Consider the following 18,907-nt stretch of genomic DNA (forward strand, 5'->3'; position numbering starts at 1 on the left):
ATACTAAAGAGATTAGAAAGGTGTTGTTTAAAAAAGAAAAAATGTCAAGGGAAAGTAGACTAACTATTAATAAAGTAAAACAAAGATATTGTATCGCTTAATAAGAAAATGTTAAGTAGATAAAACTAAAAAAAGATTAAAACTAACGTTGAAAATAGTTATAAAAGACTAATAAACATAAAGAAAAATGAAAGGTAAAAATAAAAAAACTTCTGTTGTCTCTTTCCAGAAGAGAAGTCTTAAAGCCGTCAGTTATGTTCTACAATTACAAACTTAATCCCTAGTTAGGTTCTATAAATGCAAATGTAATCACTAGTCAGGTTCTAGGTTTACAAACTTAATCGCTAGTTAGGTTGTATAGTTGCAAGTTTAATCACTAGTTAGGTTCCAGTGTTCAAAACTTCGTCGCTAGTTAGATTGTGTAGTTACAAATTTAACCACTAGTTACTTTCTGTGGATGCAAGCGTAATCAATAGTTATTGTCTAGAGTTACACATATAATTACTAATTAGGTTCTATATTTACAAACTTAATTGCTAGTTAAGTTCTGTAGTTACAAGCTTAATTACTAGTTGAGATCTGTAATTACAAGCTTAAGTACTATTTAGTTTCTATATTTACAAACTTAATCGCTAGTTAAGTTCTGTAGTTACAAGCTTAATTACTAGTTAAGATCTGTAATTACAAGCTTAAGTACTATTTATTTTCTATATTTACAAACTTAATCGCTAGTTAAGTTCTGTAGTTACAAGCTTAATTACTAGTTAAGATCTGTAATTACAAGCTTAAGTACTATTTATTTTCTATATTTACAAACTTAATCGCTAGTTAAGTTCTGTAGTTACAAGCTTAATTACTAGTTAGGTTCAATACTTACAAACTTAATCGCTAGCTAAGTTCTGTAGTTACAAGCTTAATTACTAGTTAGGTTCAATACTTACAAACTTAATCGCTAGCTAAGTTCTGTAGTTACAAGCTCAATTACTAGTTAGGTTCTAGAGTTGCAAACTTAACAGTCATTTGGTTCTAGATTTAGAAAGTTAGTCAATAATTAAACATTAGAGTAATAACTATTACTAATAATCAGATTCTATTGTCACAAACCTAACCAACAGTTAGGTACCAGAACTGAAAACTTGATATAATCAGGTTCTTGAGTCATACAACCTCAACAAATAATTGTATTCTGGAGTCACAGACTTAATTATAAATTAATATCATTTAAGTTACAGAGTTGGAACCTCAATAATTAGTTGCCCTAGTGGCACAAAAAATGACAATTAGTGATTTTCTGCAGTTAGAAACGTAACTAGAAGTTAGGTTATAAAGTTACAGCCTCAACAATTAGTTATGTTTTAGTGGTACAAAACTTTACAATTAGTTGTTCTGGAGTCAGAAACCTAACTAGAAGTTAAGTTATAAAGTCATAGCCTAATGTTTTTAATGTTACTTGTCATAGCCTCAACAGTGAGATATTTACTAGTGGCACAAAACATTACACATAAAGTCAGAAACGTAACTAGAACTTAAGTTATAGTCACAAACCTCAACCAATAGTTAGGTTCAAATTCGGTGACGAGGAACCCACTTTGAGACTAATAATGGCTGGAGACATGATGATGACAAAACCTTGTCGAAACGTTGTACATTTGCTGTTATGTTAAACTTATATTAAAGTTTTTCTTCATTACCCATTCAAGCCGTCTCCAGCCATCAATAGGTAGGTTGTAGCGAGACAAAAACGATTCAACAGTTCAGTTATAGTGTCACAAATTTAGTCAGTTGTTCAGCATAATATTACTCAATGATAAAGTTATAGGGTCTCAATTTTTACAGATTGTTGGAAATTAGTATCAAAACATAACCAATAAATATGTTTTCGAATCATAGACTGAACCAATAGTTCACTTCTAGAGTCACAACTTAAGTAATTGATAAGTTGCATTGTACAAACTTTACCAAAAGTTAGAACTTAGTGTTATGTTCTAATATTACAAAACGTAACAAGTGTTATGGTCTAATGCTACAAAAATTAACAAGTGTTATGTTATAATGTTACAAAAAATAACAAGTGCGTGTTTTAGTGCTACATAATTTAACTGATAGTTAGGTCACATACCAGTAGAAAGGTGTTAGTGTTACAAAACTTAACTGATAGTTATGTTCTGGTGTTACAAACTTAACAAGTGTTACGTTCTAGTGTTACAAAACTTAACAAGTGTTACAAAACTTAACTGATAGTTATGTTCTGGTGTTACAAACTTAACAAGTGTTACGTTCTAGTGTTACAAAACTTAACTGATAGTTATGTTCTAGTGTTACAAACTTAACAAGTGTTACGTTCTAGTGTTACAAAACTTAACAAGTGTTACAAAACTTAACTGATAGTTATGTTCTGGTGTTACTAACTTAACAAGTGTTACGTTCTAGTGTTACAAAACTTAACAAGTGTTACAAAACTTAACTGATAGTTAGATTCTAGGTCACATACCAATAATAAGGGTTAGTTTTGGGAATTGTACCAAGAGTGTAGTTCGATAATTATAACCCTTATTCAGGTTTCATTGTTATGACATGAACAAGTGATTAATGTTTAATGTTACAAACTAGGGTAACATATACATAGCTGTTTATTGCAGAGTAGGAGTGTCCCCATCTCTAAAGTCGTTATCACTGTGTAGCTAAAGTACACATGCGCCTCTGCTGATGTGTGGGAACACCTGGGGGCGAGCTAAGAGTCCTGCAGAAAAGACCGTATTGATTTATGATGTTGTGCTCAGAATGATTCACCATTATCAGTATCTTAGGTTGTATAACTGAAATATTGCTTTCTGCCTTCCTTCTGTAATCAGAGGTGTAACGAAAGGAACGGGGAGCTGGTCTGTCTTCGCGAGCACGTTACTACTTTCGTAAGTTAGTTAGTCACATGTTTGGGGAGTTGAATTACATTCCGGTAGCTACAAGTTATAAATGTCATGAAAGTGTCTCAACTTTTGTGGGGAGGACAGTTTTATATTACTTACATTATGTTTCCTCTTCTGATTGTTTAAAATGTTTAATTTGGATTTATGTATTTTTACCTTTAATATTCTAGCTTGGTATTATGCATTTTTTTATATTTGTCTGTGTTTTTGTTGTTACGTTGCCAAAATGCTCCTAATCATTCATGTGTTTCTAATTAAACCAAAAGATAAAGAAAAAAACGTGGATATGTACCATAAACTTAAGATGAAGGTCGCAGCTTGGCGTACTTTTGTATTTTTGTGTGTACTTTATAAAGGTTCAAATATTCTTAATATTTGGTTTTAAGTGTGAACTTCAAATACATACATATTAGTATCAAAATCCTTTCTCAAACCTCACACAAGAATAGTCGTTGCTTAAAGATCAAGTAGAGTATAGTATCATTGCTTGATGATCAAGTACAGTATAATGTCGTTACTGGATTATCAAGTACAGTATAATGTCGTTACTGGATGATCAAGTACAGTATAATGTCGTTACTGGATGATCAAGTACAGTATAATGTCGTTGCTTGATGATCAAGTACAGTATAATGCCGTTACTGAATGAACAAGTACAGTATAATGTCGTTGCTTGATGATCAAATACAGTACAATGTTGTTACTTGATGATCAAGTACAGTATAATGTTGTTACTTGATGATCAAGTACAGTATAATGTCGCGATTTGAAACTTTCCTTACTCAAATAGGGCAGGAAATAGCACAGAGACTAGGGTGCCGGACTGTGAATTTGAGTGCTTATAGTTCGCATCATGCTGCCGTCAAACCGCGGTCTACACTTTCGGGCTGTAGGTGCGATAGAAGAGTGACGGCCAATTCCCACTATTTGATTAAGATAACCTAACAGTTCGGGTTGGATGCTTTTGGCTAGCCGCCTCCGTTCTAATCTATCAGCGGAAAATTATGCTCAGCTAGCGCAGATCTTCCAAGTGTAGCTTTGCGTGAATATCCAAAACAAACCCCATTCTAATCTTCTCAGTTCCCTGTAAAAAATGTATTACAAACCCTATTCTAATCTTCTCAGTTCCCTGTAAAAAATGTATTTTTTGCATAATAAAACCCTGGTACTGAGGAGATCAGTATTGGAATGAATCGTCTAATAATTCGAACATTTGAATTTGGTGACCTCTATGGGTTTTTTTTTTCATTAAAAAAACGTTTGATTTGGAATTGAGTTACTTTGTTTTGACAGCTAAAAAGTTTATTTTAAGGTTACTTGTTAGGGTTTTTTCCCGCTTTTTTTGCCCAAAGTGCGTTTGCTTTAAAATTGAGTTATTGTGTTTTGGAAGCTAACACATCGTTTTTAATGTTACTTGTCAGTGCCTTTTTTTTGTTTGCTTTTGTGCCTATTGTGCATTTGCTTTAAAATTGAGTTACTGGGTTTTTTGTTATACAATTGTATTTGCATGTGTTATTTATCTAACAGTTTTACTTACTGGGAAGTTGAATAAAACATATGTTAAGAGTTAAATCGTATTTAAAGCTTTTGAGCACCCTTCGAAGTGGTTAACGTACTTATCCAAACTTACTTTCTTGACAAAGAAATATATAGCAGTAAATATTTCTCTGAAATTATAAAGGAGCCCGAACGACAAGGTAAAACACATTGTTGTTAACTCTCTACTATCGGTGGATGATCGCTGACTTTATAAGGCGGTAATGAAACGCTATGCAAACTATCGACATTTACGTCTGACCTAACTATACGTATTGGAAACTCTAAATGTCTGCTTCTGAAATCAGAAACTTTAACTCTTTCATTGATTGTTAAATAAGATTTCCTGTACAACATTACTTGTTCAAGCATTGCTTTTAACTTCAAAGCACGTCTGTTTTAACCAGGAGTAGACGTGGGTTTCATTCTAATCAGTTTGGTTGAACATAAGTGGCACTGGTTTTAAGCGTCTTGTTCTATTTCATATCACTAAAGGGACATCATGTATCTAACTGATTTCACAAGAAAGAACATAATTTATGTGAAAAATGTAGAAATAACACTTCATAACAATCTAAGCTTCAAACAAATAGAAGAGCGAAAGTCTTTGTTTTTAGTTTCATTGCCAAGAGATATATATTTCTCTAGCTCTCAAAGATTGGAAAACTGGATTGTAATTCCAAACAATCGCTCACAATTAGGAAAGTCTTTGTTTTTAGTTTGATTGCCAAGAGATATATATTTCTCTAGCTCTCAAAAATTGGAAAACTGGATTGTAATTCCAAACAATCGCTCACAATTAGGAAATTCTTTAGTTTTTTAAACTCTTTTTCTTCACAGGTCCCTGTTTGAATTTCAACATGAATAACAAACCGATACTGTTAGACAGTGATAAAATTTGAAAATACGAATAAGTTGTTTAACTCATTGTTAAGTAGGAAAAATAATTTTGTTTGTTGTTAAGCGCAAAGTTACACAATAGGCCATCACTAGTATCGAAAACCAGTTTTTAGTGGCGTGGGCCACAAGACCTCCAGCTGAGCCACTTGGGGGCACATAATAATGTGGTTGATATTTCGATGCTAGCTAGCTCACTGGGAGCCCTTAACACTAATTGGACCTACTCGCTCATCCCCTAAAAATACTAATTGCAATATTTCCGCAAACCAAAATACACCAACACGACACATAATAATACGCTTCTTGAAAATAATGTCTATCACACATTAACACCAACTGCGCCTATCACACATTAACACCAACTACGCCGGTATGTTTTTCAAACCGTGCACACTATGTGTATACTGCCCTTAGCAACCAATTAGCGCAAGCGCACCACACTCGTGCCTAACTGAGAAGTGTTGCAATATTTAAACATTCATCCGTTACTAAGTGATGCGTTTTTGGATCGCGTTATTTGTAAACACGTTATTTTTCAAATGAGTAAAAGAGGCAAAAGTTAAAGTTCTGATTTTTTAAAAACCCGCGTAATTTGGGGCCCCTTGAGCTTAGTCTGCTTATGCTTAGCGCAACCATTTTATACATCTAAATTATAATGGTTTTAGTGCTTTTTATTCTGTCACTTCTTAAAAGAAATGGAGTGTTAATATTGTTTTTAGTCCATCATAAATAGTAAATTAGTACAATGTTAGAATTTATTTACAGGAGTTAGACTAAAAAAAGAAACACCTGCTTAATGTGTTCATTCTTCTTCAAATGTTAGATGGAGTAGATCTTCAGCTGACTTAATATTTCTTTTATTAATTGACCGCTTAAACATGTGATCCGTATTATTTAAACATACGCAAGCTCCATTGCGCGTTAATTGTCAAGCAACACTAAACTGACTTTCAAAGAGGACGGAATGCAAGACCTAATTAATAAGCGCTTTATGGGCCAAATTGCGCAACTTCTTAATTTTGCAAGAATATCAATATATAGTGCAACTATAACATAGAAATTATCTCATAAATCTCACCAGGAAACTCTAGCAGTGGTTGGAGGACCATGGTGAGTGAAGAGAAGCAATACTAAATGTTAATACAACATGGCGATTATCCATTAGTCTCATTCACTATGTAACTCTAACAGTGGTTGGAGGACCATGGTGAGTGAAGAGAAGCAATACTAAATGTTAATACAACATGGCGATTATCCATTAGTCTCATTCACTATGTAACTCTAACAGTGGTTGGAGGACCATCGTGAGTGAAGAGAAGCAATATTGAATGTTAATACAACATGTCGATTATCCATTAGTCTCATTCACTATGTAACTCTAACAGTGGTTGGAGGTTCATTGTGAGTAAAGAGGAACAATTTTAAATGTTACTACAACATGGCTATTATCCATTAGTCTCATTCACTATGTAACTCTAACAGTGGTTGGAGGTTCATTGCGAGTGAAGAGGAACAATTCTAAATGTTACTACAACATGGCTGTTATACATTAGTCTCATTCACTATGTAACTCTAACAGTGGTTGAAGGTTCATTGTGAGTGAAGGGGAACAATTCTAAATGTTACTACAACATGGCTGTTATACATTAGTCTCATTCACTATGTAACTCTAACAGTGGTTGAAGGTTCATTGTGAGTGAAGGGGAACACTTCTAAATGTTACTGCAACATGGCTGTTATACATTAGTCTCATTCACTATGTAACTCTAACAGTGGTTGAAGGTTCATTGCGAGTGAAGAGGAACAATTCTAAATGTTACTACAACATGGCTATTATCCATTAGTCTCATTCACTATGTAACTTTAACAGTGGTTGAAAGTTCATTGTGAGTGAGGAGGAACAATTCTAAGTGTTAATACAACATGGCGATTATCCACTAGTCTCATTCACTATGTAACTCTAACGGTGGTTGAAGGTTCATTGTGAGTAAAGAGGAACAATTTTAAATGTTACTACAACATGGCGATTATCCATTAGTCTCATTCACTATGTAATTCTAACAGTGGTTGAAGATTCTTTGTGAGTGAAGAGGAACAATTCTAATGTTACTACAACATGGCGATTATCCATTAGTCTCATTCACTATGTAACTCGAACAATGGTTGAAGGTTCATTGTGAGTGAAGAGGAACAATTCTAAATGTTAATACAACATGGCGATTATCCATTAGTCTAATCAACGTATTCTAACAGTGGTTGGAGAAGATCATCATGAGTAAATGTTCTCCTAAAAAGAACTGAAGCAGCTCTAATAGCCAAAGGTTGAACTAAACGCTATTAAACTGCTTCCACTGGGTGTTTCTAATTTTAACCCTAACCCATTTATTTGTTTATTTAACAAAATACAATGAAAAACTTTATTACATATACGTGCAAACATAACCACCCATAACGCAATAGAATGACAGCTTTATGTTTTGAACAGGACAAACAGGTATTTGAATACAAAGTGATTTTCAGAAGAAAAATAATAATCGCAAATTTAGGGTTAGAACATGAAAACGAACAAAACCACATACAAGCATGAGTTCTTCTAACTGAGCAAATCCAATAAAATACGAGTGGTAGTAATGAACTGTTTTGTGGTCATGAGAAGAATATGAATATATTTTCCTCTGTACAGTTACAGTTTGCATTAACTAAGCTAGATATTCTTCATTTGATATCGCTCTGCCCATAGCTCAACACGCTTCTGAGAACTTGTCTGATTTTCCAAGTAAGATCATTTCTCTAAAAAACTATTTGTTCTTATATCAGTATGTACTACATGCTATGTACAGTCGCCATATGTAAAATTTCTTTTGTTATTATTGTTTATAATAGGTTCACATTCCAGCAACAGTTTGGGTAGCCATGGCAACGTGCAGGTTCTTGCTCAAGTTTCTACTATGGGGAGTGGCTTTGATAACTATCTATGGGAGTTTATCCGTAAAAGGGTTCGCGTGGCAACGACCAGGTTGTCATAAAGTTGGTAAGTCTACACCTAATGAATGTGTATTATTATCCGAATACCTCTGAATCTCATTGGCTGCTCTTGTTAATTGTTGCTTGTGCCTTGGTTTATTTACTGAAACATACTGATGTAAAAATGGTAATTACTGTACGTTTTGTAATTGTTTTGCTAGTACAAGTAATATTTATTGCGTAATATCACGAAAGGCTTTCATGTAGCTCCTAATATACAACATACTTGCTATTATTTCTTACGAATCACCTGGAATACAAATGTAGCAGTTCGTTGTACAATAAAGAGCTCAGTTAATCTCATGCCTCACTAAACAAGCTAAATTTCCTTTAAAAGTAAGAGCTTAATTTACCTTATGCTAACAAATATCACACCAAACAGTAAAATATACCTTAGAGAATAAATTTTTTAACTTATATTATGTTAAAGAATACTTTATCAAACTAGGCATAACTCCTTAGAAAACCCGAAGTTGACTTTATGTTATACCAATGAATACCTCACAAAACAATACAGGATGTCTTAAAAACCTAAGAACCCAGATCTTCGTATACCAACACATCTCACAAGACAATACAGAAGTTCTTAAATTGATCTAATTTTACTAATTGGAAGAACAAACGTTAAAAAATTACAAAAGGAAAAAAACAAACAAAAATATCACTTTCTTAATCCGATTACTTCGGATCAAAACGTGTTTGACTAATAGATTACTTTATATTCTTGGCAGGAGAAAATTAATTGGGACAGTCATAATTATCAATATTATCGATTCTAAATCATGAGTAATCAGATTATTGCATAAGTTGTTGAATTGCTCTAATTAAATTATAACTTAACTCGGAATTGGAAAACTAGTTATTTTTAGAAATCTTATTTAAAAGAAAGATCATAAAATAAAAAAGTTACAGAAAACATGTTTTTATCTTTATTAATTCGAGCTTATTAGTATAAATTTGATGATGGCGTGTACCCCAACTTCGAAGAAAAAGTTTACTTAAGATCTCCTCTAAAAATGCCTGTGAGTTAGAAACCGACATGTTTGGTATTTTACAGAATGTTTACAGTCTTTTATTCAGGTTATTTCTTTCTAATCTCGTTAGGATGTTTTCTCTCTTCCGCCTCTTGAAAGTTGCACAGACTTTATTTTACAATTAAACATTAAAGTATCTTATTCTACTTAAACTTTAAAGTATCTTATTCTACTTAAACTTTAAAGTATCTTATTCTACTTAAAATTTAAAATATATTATTCTACTTTAAGTTTAAAGTATCTTATTCTACTTAAACTTTAAAGTATCTTATTCTACTTAAAATTTAAAGTATCGTATTCTACTTAAAATTTAAAGTATTGTATTCTACTTTAAGTTTAAAGTATCTTATTCTACTTAAAATTTAAAGTATCGTATTCTACTTAAACTTTAAAGTATTGTATTCTACTTTAAGTTTAAAGTATCTTATTCTACCTAATCTTTCAAATATCTTATTCTCCTTTAAACAAAGAAGCCTTCTCTATCTTTTACACTAATTTTTTTTATTGGATGAAACAAGCCATAAATTCTTATTGTTATCAAATTAACAAAACTAACATACGGATTATTGTATTTCAACGTATATCATGGTCTGTAAATAAAATAGTAAACAATTTTTCATTTACCTCAAAAGAATGAAAAAGACATACTTTTGTCCTTTGTATTTATATATATATATATATTTTGGTTCTTAAATACACACACACACATATATACATATATATATATATGATATATTTTGGATACTAGTTTCTTGTTTCAATTTTAGTCTTACATACTATTCAATATTTAGTATATTAAGATTTGTTCGGTTTCTAATTATTCATGGCTGTCTCGAGCAGCTCTTAACATTTATAGATATGATAATAAGTTTCACGAAGTGACGTGTAATTGTAGCTGATAAAGTCAATAATATTAACTATGTAGACACACTTCTGGACTCTTGAGATCTACCTGGTTTAACATGATGATAATTTAGTAAATTTTGTTATTAATATGGAACATGCTTTGATAAAATTAACGTTCCTGTTAATGTAAATCGTAACGATAGTAACTACGGTTAATGTAAATCGTAACGATAGTAACTACGGTTAATGTAAATCGTAACGATAGTAACTACGTGCGCCACGTAACAACGAATCATGGCTTGTAACTTTACACAATGAGATTCGTTTAGTTTTTGTTCCTCATCAAGACACACTGACTCATACTAGAAGACTTAAGACAGAAATAATGTCATAATATATGTCACACCTTTCAGTTTTCTGAACAAATAATCTCGTAATTCCTTAAATGTTTTACAGCAGCGAAACAAACTTTAACTTATTTGTGTTTATAATAAAGTAAAAAATTTAAATTTCATTCATTACCTCTGTTACTTTAACACAAGGTACACTGCATACAGAGATACACCAAGGTTTCTATTGTAGACTAGAAAGTTGTGCTTAATATTACAAATATTTTAGGTGCAAAATGTATGAGATTAAATGTCGATTCAGTAAATATTCATGTTATAGGCTTATAAAGATTAAACTTATACCATAGCATATATATTATTGTCTAGCTACTTGATGTTTTTAACGTTCAGTTTTTTTTAAGTATCACAAGGGATGTTGGAGCTATGACAAACTCAAAACAGACATCTGACAGACTCTTGACATCTGACAAGCTTTAGACTTAATTAGTAGTGATATTTTTTTCTACATTTCCTAGGATCAGAGACAGTGAAAAATGATTACGACGAGATTTTCATCTCATAATACTTTAGTTTCATTGTTTTTATCTTTCTGTAAGAGGTTCTCTTTGCTAAAGTCGTAGAAATACGATAAATTGAAGATTTATCCTTTATAAGATAAAGCTGATCCTTAAACTAACAGTTATTTTGGGAGTTTTTATGTTAATTTCGTAGAAATATGATAATGTAAAATTATTTTTAACCAAATAAGATAAGCAGTTTCTTCTTTCCATGTTTTTGTTTTGTTTTGTTTTCGATATTCGCGAAAGGCAACATAAGAGTAATGTGCGCTATCCGTCCCTAAATTTCAACTGATAGACTAGGTGGAAGTTTTGTGCTCTTCTATTCGAATTTTCCCTTCATTCTTATAAAGCGTCCCCTATGTATAGAGCGCGATTTTACAGTAACAGGATGCGAACCAGGGATTTCGGATTCACAGTCCGGAACGATAACTACTAAGCCACACTTGGCCCATTCGATGTGCTAAATTCGTAATAAAACATGTTGAAATGAAAAGAATTACCTATATATATAATAGCCAAATACCTGTCTGTCTGTCACGTTCTGTGTCTTCTGAACGATAAATTGCAGATAAATATATATATATATGTATATATATACCAAAATCCTTCTTTTCAAGAGTACATTTTTTACAATTCCTAAAATTTCATATTGATATCAACATCGAACCGTCAGTCTCCGTATGTGCTAAGCAGTCAATCTGAGAAAAAACGTATTAAGAACAAAATTGTTTCTTTTTGTGAGATAATTTCACGAGAAAAGGGGACTTCCTCTGTCAACAAATTGAAAGAAATATTTCTAAAATAGGAGCATGAATGGGAGTAACGTATAAAGAGAGGAATGTGTTTCCGTCTATATATGTTGTTTACTTATGACAGTATTACATACATGCGCGATTTTATTGCACCATGTCGACTAAATTGATTTGAATCGAATTGAACTGAATATCTCCCTTTCGGTAGTTATAGAAATGACAACTGTCAAAAAGCGCTCACTTCTGTAGCAATCTTTTCATGCGATCATTAAAACGACAAGAAACGGATGCATCCAGTAGAAAAAATCTCCGCGGCTACATAGCGAACCTGGACGCTCTATTATACTGGATGCAACTGTTTCATCAAAACCAAAACGTGTTTGCCATTGTTGTATATATTTGTTGTTGTTCGGTTTATATATATATTTTCATATCTGTATTATATACATGCATGATTTTATTGTACCATGTCGAATTTGTTGATTTGAATTGAATATTCCCACTTTGACACTTCTTATAGAAATGACAACTGTCAAAAAGCGTTTACTACGGTAGCGGTCTTTCCTTGCGTACAGTAAAATAACAAGGAACTGTGGCATCCAGTGGCTACATAGCGAACATGAGCGCTCTGTTGTGCTGGATGCACCCATTAAATCGAAACCCAAACATTTTTGCCAACAGTGCATTGCAGTCAGTCTCCTTCACTTAAAAACAAACGTAAAGCAATTTTCCTTATTGAAATCAGACATCGAATGACAAAAGACGGTTGTAAATGGTCCACTAAACAATCATATTGCATATAAGGAACTGGGATGACTGCACATTTTATATTTAATCATCACTATTTTTAGAAAAATTACTGTTAAATTCTGTTAGTATGTTATAAAATGAGATTGAGTTTTATAGCAACATCTTCCTTCTAATTTGTCAAAGATCATGTCCCAATAGTGAACCAAATTTCAGACCAAAAAAATATCTCTGGCGATAAAAAGGAAATCAAACCTAATTTGAACTCGAATTTTTCAGTGATAGAAATTCTTCTAAAAGTGTAAGTCAACTTTGCTTCTTGAATTTATGAACTTTTCTGCAGATTCCACCTGAAGATGGCTCCAACTGAGTGCCGAAAGTTTTATGTAGTTCTAACAGCGAACAGTATTTCAGTCAGAAAAAACTATGGTGATTTAAAAATTCAAACCTTATTCGTTATGTTCGTATAAGAACTGTTAAAGGAAAAAATATACCTGATAAAATGAAGTTTAGTTTTATAAAAACTTCTTTTTAGTTTGTCGAAGTTCTATATTAAGTTCGTAAAGGTAAACGACGAAAAGTCATACCTGATTAAATAAATTGACTGTAGTCTTGTAAAAGAATATATAACCATATTTGATGTGTCTGAAATTTTGCTTCTGATAACGTTTGGTCATGAGGTTTACGACCGATTATCTTACGATGAGAATCTGACAAGATAAATAAAGTGATACGATTTATTCTTCAACCTTTTTACCACCTTTATCGAGATTTACTTGGTGGGAAGAATTATTCATAATTTTATCAAGTCTGGTTATAGGTAACCAACTTATTTACTAAACGTAAATAAACGAAGAATAGAAATATGCATCTTCTTTCACAGACATTTTTCTTTTGACATCAGTTTTTATTTTCAAAAAAAAAAATATCTTGAGCTTATTATGAAAAATTAGTGTACTTATGCACAATTCTTCCAGTTTCCTGCTTCTTTAAATTATAGAAAAATAAAATAATAAACCTGACACTAACGTAATTTTAAAAAAGACGTCTTTCAAAACAATTTATAATTCTAGTATTAAGTTCCCTTAAAGCTTCTTTGACCAATCAAGAGACTGATGCTAGAGCAGTCTAAATGTTAATTGGCTTTAATCTACATATTTCTCAGTCAGATATACTTTCAGCTTCCCAGCCTATTTAATCTATACAGGGAACGTATTACTATAGGGTACACAAAATGCTTTATTAAAAGGTACAGAAATGTCTTATTAGGGTTCACATAGGCTGTGAAACAATTTGTTCTCATAGGATCCGTTATTTTGATCAATCATTATACAGAGATGACATGTTTGATCATTATACAGAGTAATACCTAGAGTTATATTTAATATTCCATTTTGGTTGATGAAACTAATTCTACAGATAGTTGGTAATTGTGGACAAGGAAATATCATAATATGTAGAAATTATCTACAGGACTTATTCGACCCTAAACATAAAAAAAAGTCAAATATCTTACCTGTTAATGAAACACACATACTTACAATAAACAAATGAATACAAAGGAAAATAAGAATGATATAAAAGTTTGTTTATTCAATAGTTAAAGGTGCTGTGTAACACTAATTGTTTCGTAACTTATCGAAAACTTTAGAAAGGTTAATTATCAGTGTGTTTTGTTGCCGTTAAGTACAAAGCTACATAATGGGCTAGCTGTGCTCTACTCACCACGGATATCGAAACCCGATTTTTAGCGTCGCAAGCCTTTAGAATTACCGCTGAGCTGCTGCGGATGAAGAGGGGGATAATGCGATGTCGAAGAATGTTATCAAAATATAAATAAATAAGAAAATTGGCTGAGTTATAAGAAATGCCAATTTTTAAAAATCTTATTTCAGATATCTCAAGTGATATGCTAAACATATTAATTTTTGAACGTCGTTTGTTTAGAACGTGAAAAACTTTTCCTAACTAAACTTTGACTTTATCACAAAGAATGTTGTACATATACACAAGCATATTTCCAAACTCACTGGGAGTAACACACCCATCTAGTAATGTGCCGTTTTTACTTAATTATGCGGGTCACTAATGCGTTAAGTTTTAAGGTTTGGTTGGAATTTCGCGTAAAGCTACACGAGAGCTTTCTGCGCTAGTTGTCCCTAATTTAGCAATGATAGACTAGAGGGAAGGCAGTTAGTCAACACCACCCACCGCCAACGCTTGGGATACTCTTTTACCAACGAATAGTGGGATTGAACATCACATTATAACGCACCCATGGCTAAAAGAACAAGCATGTTCGGTGACAGGGATTTGAACGCGCGACCCTCATAATGCGAGTCAAGCGCGTTAACCACCAGGCCATGCCAGACCCCAGGTTTAAAAAATCCAATAATTTCTGCAAATAGACATTCAGAGCTGAGATAACACAACAAAAGGACTTCACAACCAACCTTCAAAAATGAATCTTTGATAAATGCAACACAAACACAGCACCCAACAAACAACTTCAAGGATGAATCTTTAATTATTGTAACACAAGGGTAGCTCTTCACAACCAACTTTCAAGGATGAATCTTTAATTATTGTAACACAAGGGTAGCTCTTCACAACCAACTTTCAAGGATGAATCTTTAATTATTTTAACGCAAACGTAACACTTCACAACTTCATGCAAACTTTGAAACATGATTCGAAATGAATCCTCATACCTGACAATACTTATATCATCCAAGACTTAATAATGTTGAAACCTAGAGGTCAGCACTTCAACCTTGTACAAAGGGTAACAGCCCATAAGCCGCATATCACAAGTGTGAATACTAAAGTCAGGTTTCATAGTGCCTTGAGCATCGAAACTGTATGGAAAAACAATCATATGGGGCGAGCAATCCAACTGATCAGTGTTTGGTTTGGATAGAGAACCTAGATTTGATAGGAACCTGGTTATGATTGTGTTATACAAACCATAAACAATGTGGGATGGAGAGGAGGTGGATAGTATCATGATATGTGCCTGTTTTAGCTAATTTAGAGTTGGCCTACTGATAATAATTATGGGAGCCATGAATGTTATGTTGCACCGTGAAATTTTAGACAATATAGTACTACCAGCATTTCTGGGAAGCTGTACGGAAATCCACACTATTGGCAGTATGATAATTTCTCATGAAATACAGCACGCCTTTTCCAGCAGTTATTCAAAAGAAATAATGTTCAGAATTTTACTGGCGAGCCCAAGCCGATATCAAACTAGACCACTCTTGTATACTGCCTTTGGAGCAAATGGGATAGACCCCCAAAGCATAATTACAGTTGAAGATGCTTAGAAATGGTCAATAAATTGCTTAACTTTGCTGATGATATTAAGATATTGGGTGTTGCTAGCTGTGAAAAGGATGCTGCTGCTTTACAAAAGGATTTAGATCATCTAGTGAGTTGGGCAAATAAATGGCAGAAGAGTTTGAGTTATAATAAATGCAAGATAATACGTGTGGATTATCATAATTTGAATTATAAGTATAATTTGGATGGGAATAACCTTAACAGCGTCATGAAAAAAATGGATATTGGTATAATGGTCGATCAATCTCTTAAGCCATCCAAGCAGTGCGTTGTTGCTAGTGGTAGGGCAAGTATGATTTTTGGTTGCATCTACATAAATATTGAATACAAGTCTAAAAAGGTTATAATTCCATTGTATAGGTCACTGGTTAGACCACATTTGGAGTCTTATGTTCAATATTGGGCTCCTTACCTTAGGAAAAACGTTGAATTGTTGAAAAAGGTTCAGAGAAGGATTACCAGAATGGTGCCTGGGATGGAGGGGTTGTCATTCGAGGAGAGGCTGAAATCTCTCAAATTGTTTTCTCTTGAAAAACAAAAAGAGTTAGGGAGGATCTGATTGAGGTGTTTAAGATTTTAAAGGGAATTGATAGTGTTGATGCATCATCTTTGTTCATACTTAACAGCGAAAATGGTGGAACCAGGTAACACAAGTATAACTTTGGGCAGGGTGGAAGTCATCTTCAGCCAAAACAGTTTTATTTTTCTGACAAAGTGGTTGTCCTTTGCAATGGGTTGCCTTCGGATGTTGTGGAGTCAGTAAATTTAAGTGAGCGTAAGAGAAAGCTTGACAACTACAGAAATGATAAAGACCGACTTTAATATTTTTAAAAATTTACTTATTTAATAGTTTTAGTTTACTTTAAATGATGAGGCAACCGAAATGAATCAATAAGTCCCTTAGTGTTCCTAAACATTATGTTATTAGTAAAAGTAATAGGGTTCTATTCCATCAAATAGATGTCAATAGCTCGCAGCAGGTGCTAATAAAATGGATATAAATGCAAATAGTGTGAAATATCCCTGATCCTTCTATTGTATGAAAATGAGCTGCATTCGAGTATAGTCACGTGTGATTTATTGTTATAAAACCAGTCAGGCACTGCCATATGCGTATAAATGTACAGGCAGTAAACTATTCCCAGCAACATTATGATGATGTGTACTCATAGATCCCAGAACAGAAATGTTAGGTGAAAAACGTGTAGACATCAAAGTTTTGGCTGGTAAAGGCTACTACACGCAATGATTTAAAACCAAATTACATGTTTCAGTTGGGGCTTTATGAAAACTCTCAAGAGGGCACGTGAATTTAGTACTGTCGATAATAGAAGCGGTCGAGGTGGTAACTCCAAACTCTTCGAAAATGATATTAAATAACGTATGGTATTTTCTTCACGTGATACACGATGACTCAATAGAGATCCTGCCAATTATCTAGCTGTAAGTACAGATGTAAAGGTTACCTCCACTAAGATACACATTAGCAGGAAATGGTCTCAATGGATGTGAAGGTGTTCAAAAATAAAACCAACAGATAACCAAACCAAGAGGCTAAAATGAGCATCATACTTGAAACAATGGACTAAACAAAGCTGGAAGAGGGAGCTCTTGACAGATTAATCAAAATTGGGATTTTTTTTTTTTTTGTTCGACAGATTTACTCGTCCTATTGCAGAAAAGCTATACAATTGCAACAAGTTGTCCTATTGGATTTTGGAACTTTCGTATATTACATTTCCTTCAATAAATCGTAAAAAGTGGTTTCTCAATAACTGTGTGAATCAGTCACCAATCTAATAATAACACGATTGAAAAGCGGCACATAATAATGTGAATTTTATACTTTTACCTATATTCGATCTAAAAAAAGTTGAACGTGATACTTTCACAAGATCCAGAGTTAACACTGAATGTTTAAAAGTGTAGAATTTCATCGATTTAAGCTTGCCTTCTTAATGATGTAATTTTTTGTTTTCCAAGAGAGAAGTAACTGTTTGTTTTGCCCTAAAGGTACACTGAACAAATTGCTTCGCTCACATTTTTTTCATTTCCTTTACGAGATCGATACACTTTAGCCTAAAGTTACGTGTTAAACCAATGAAAAAAAAATTCACCATTTCAATTCCATTACTTCTCAACACTCGTTGAAGCGTCATAAAAACGATTATTTCTACATCCGGGAACTAAAGAATGATGTTTACGTTAAGGCAACGTCTCTGTCAGTGTCCTAAATCAACTTCAATAAAAGTCGGGTATGTTTAGAATTTACAAGGGTAACTAAAACATTTGGACATGCAGGATTGTTATTTACTGCATCTTTTACGTAGTACTTACTTATGCACCTGAACTGATATTTCATGTTGGACTATAAATGTGTCCAAGATATTCTGTGACATAAACCCTTGTTCGGATATCCATAAGGAAAACTTCAAGCTAAAAAGGCAGTAGTTTTTGAAGCTTAGTTAGACTTTATAAGTTGCAAATTTTTTTTCTCAAAAGACAATATCTGACTTGAAAATTTCTGAAAGATTAGTTTTGAAGTCTTTGTACCGAACACTTTCTTTCGTAGTGTTCAGTATTTCTAATTAATTCGCATTTTTTATTATTTACTTCATTTTGGAATGCGTTCTTGAGCTCAGCTTATAATACCATTTATCGTTTGCTTTTACACAGAACTTTGAGCACATCTTCAATTATAATTGTAGGCTACTACATGCAATGGGTTAAGACCAAATTACATGTTTCAGTAGGGGCTGTATGAAAACACTCAAGAGTGCACGTGAATTTAGTACTGTCGATAATAGAAGTGGTCGAGGTGGTAACTCCAAACTCTTCGAAAATGATATTAAGTAACGTATGGTATTTTCTTCACGTGATACACGATAA

At 33.0% G+C, this 18,907-nt stretch overlaps 1 protein-coding gene across 1 annotated transcript in view; it reads left to right on the forward strand.

Moving 5' to 3' along the window:
• Positions 1-2,799: 2,799 nt before the first annotated feature.
• LOC106456882 (thyrostimulin alpha-2 subunit-like) overlaps positions 2,800-18,907 on the forward strand; it is a 27,956-nt gene continuing 11,848 nt past the window's right edge. The window contains exons 1-2 of the mRNA XM_022382678.1: positions 2,800-2,909; positions 8,244-8,391. Coding sequence (XP_022238386.1) covers positions 8,274-8,391 — 118 coding nt within the window. The 5' untranslated portion in view covers positions 2,800-2,909; positions 8,244-8,273. The remainder of the gene's footprint in view (positions 2,910-8,243; positions 8,392-18,907) is intronic.

The sequence above is a fragment of the Limulus polyphemus genome, unplaced genomic scaffold (genome assembly GCF_000517525.1).
Source record: "Limulus polyphemus unplaced genomic scaffold, Limulus_polyphemus-2.1.2 Scaffold268, whole genome shotgun sequence".
Taxonomy (NCBI): domain Eukaryota; kingdom Metazoa; phylum Arthropoda; class Merostomata; order Xiphosura; family Limulidae; genus Limulus; species Limulus polyphemus.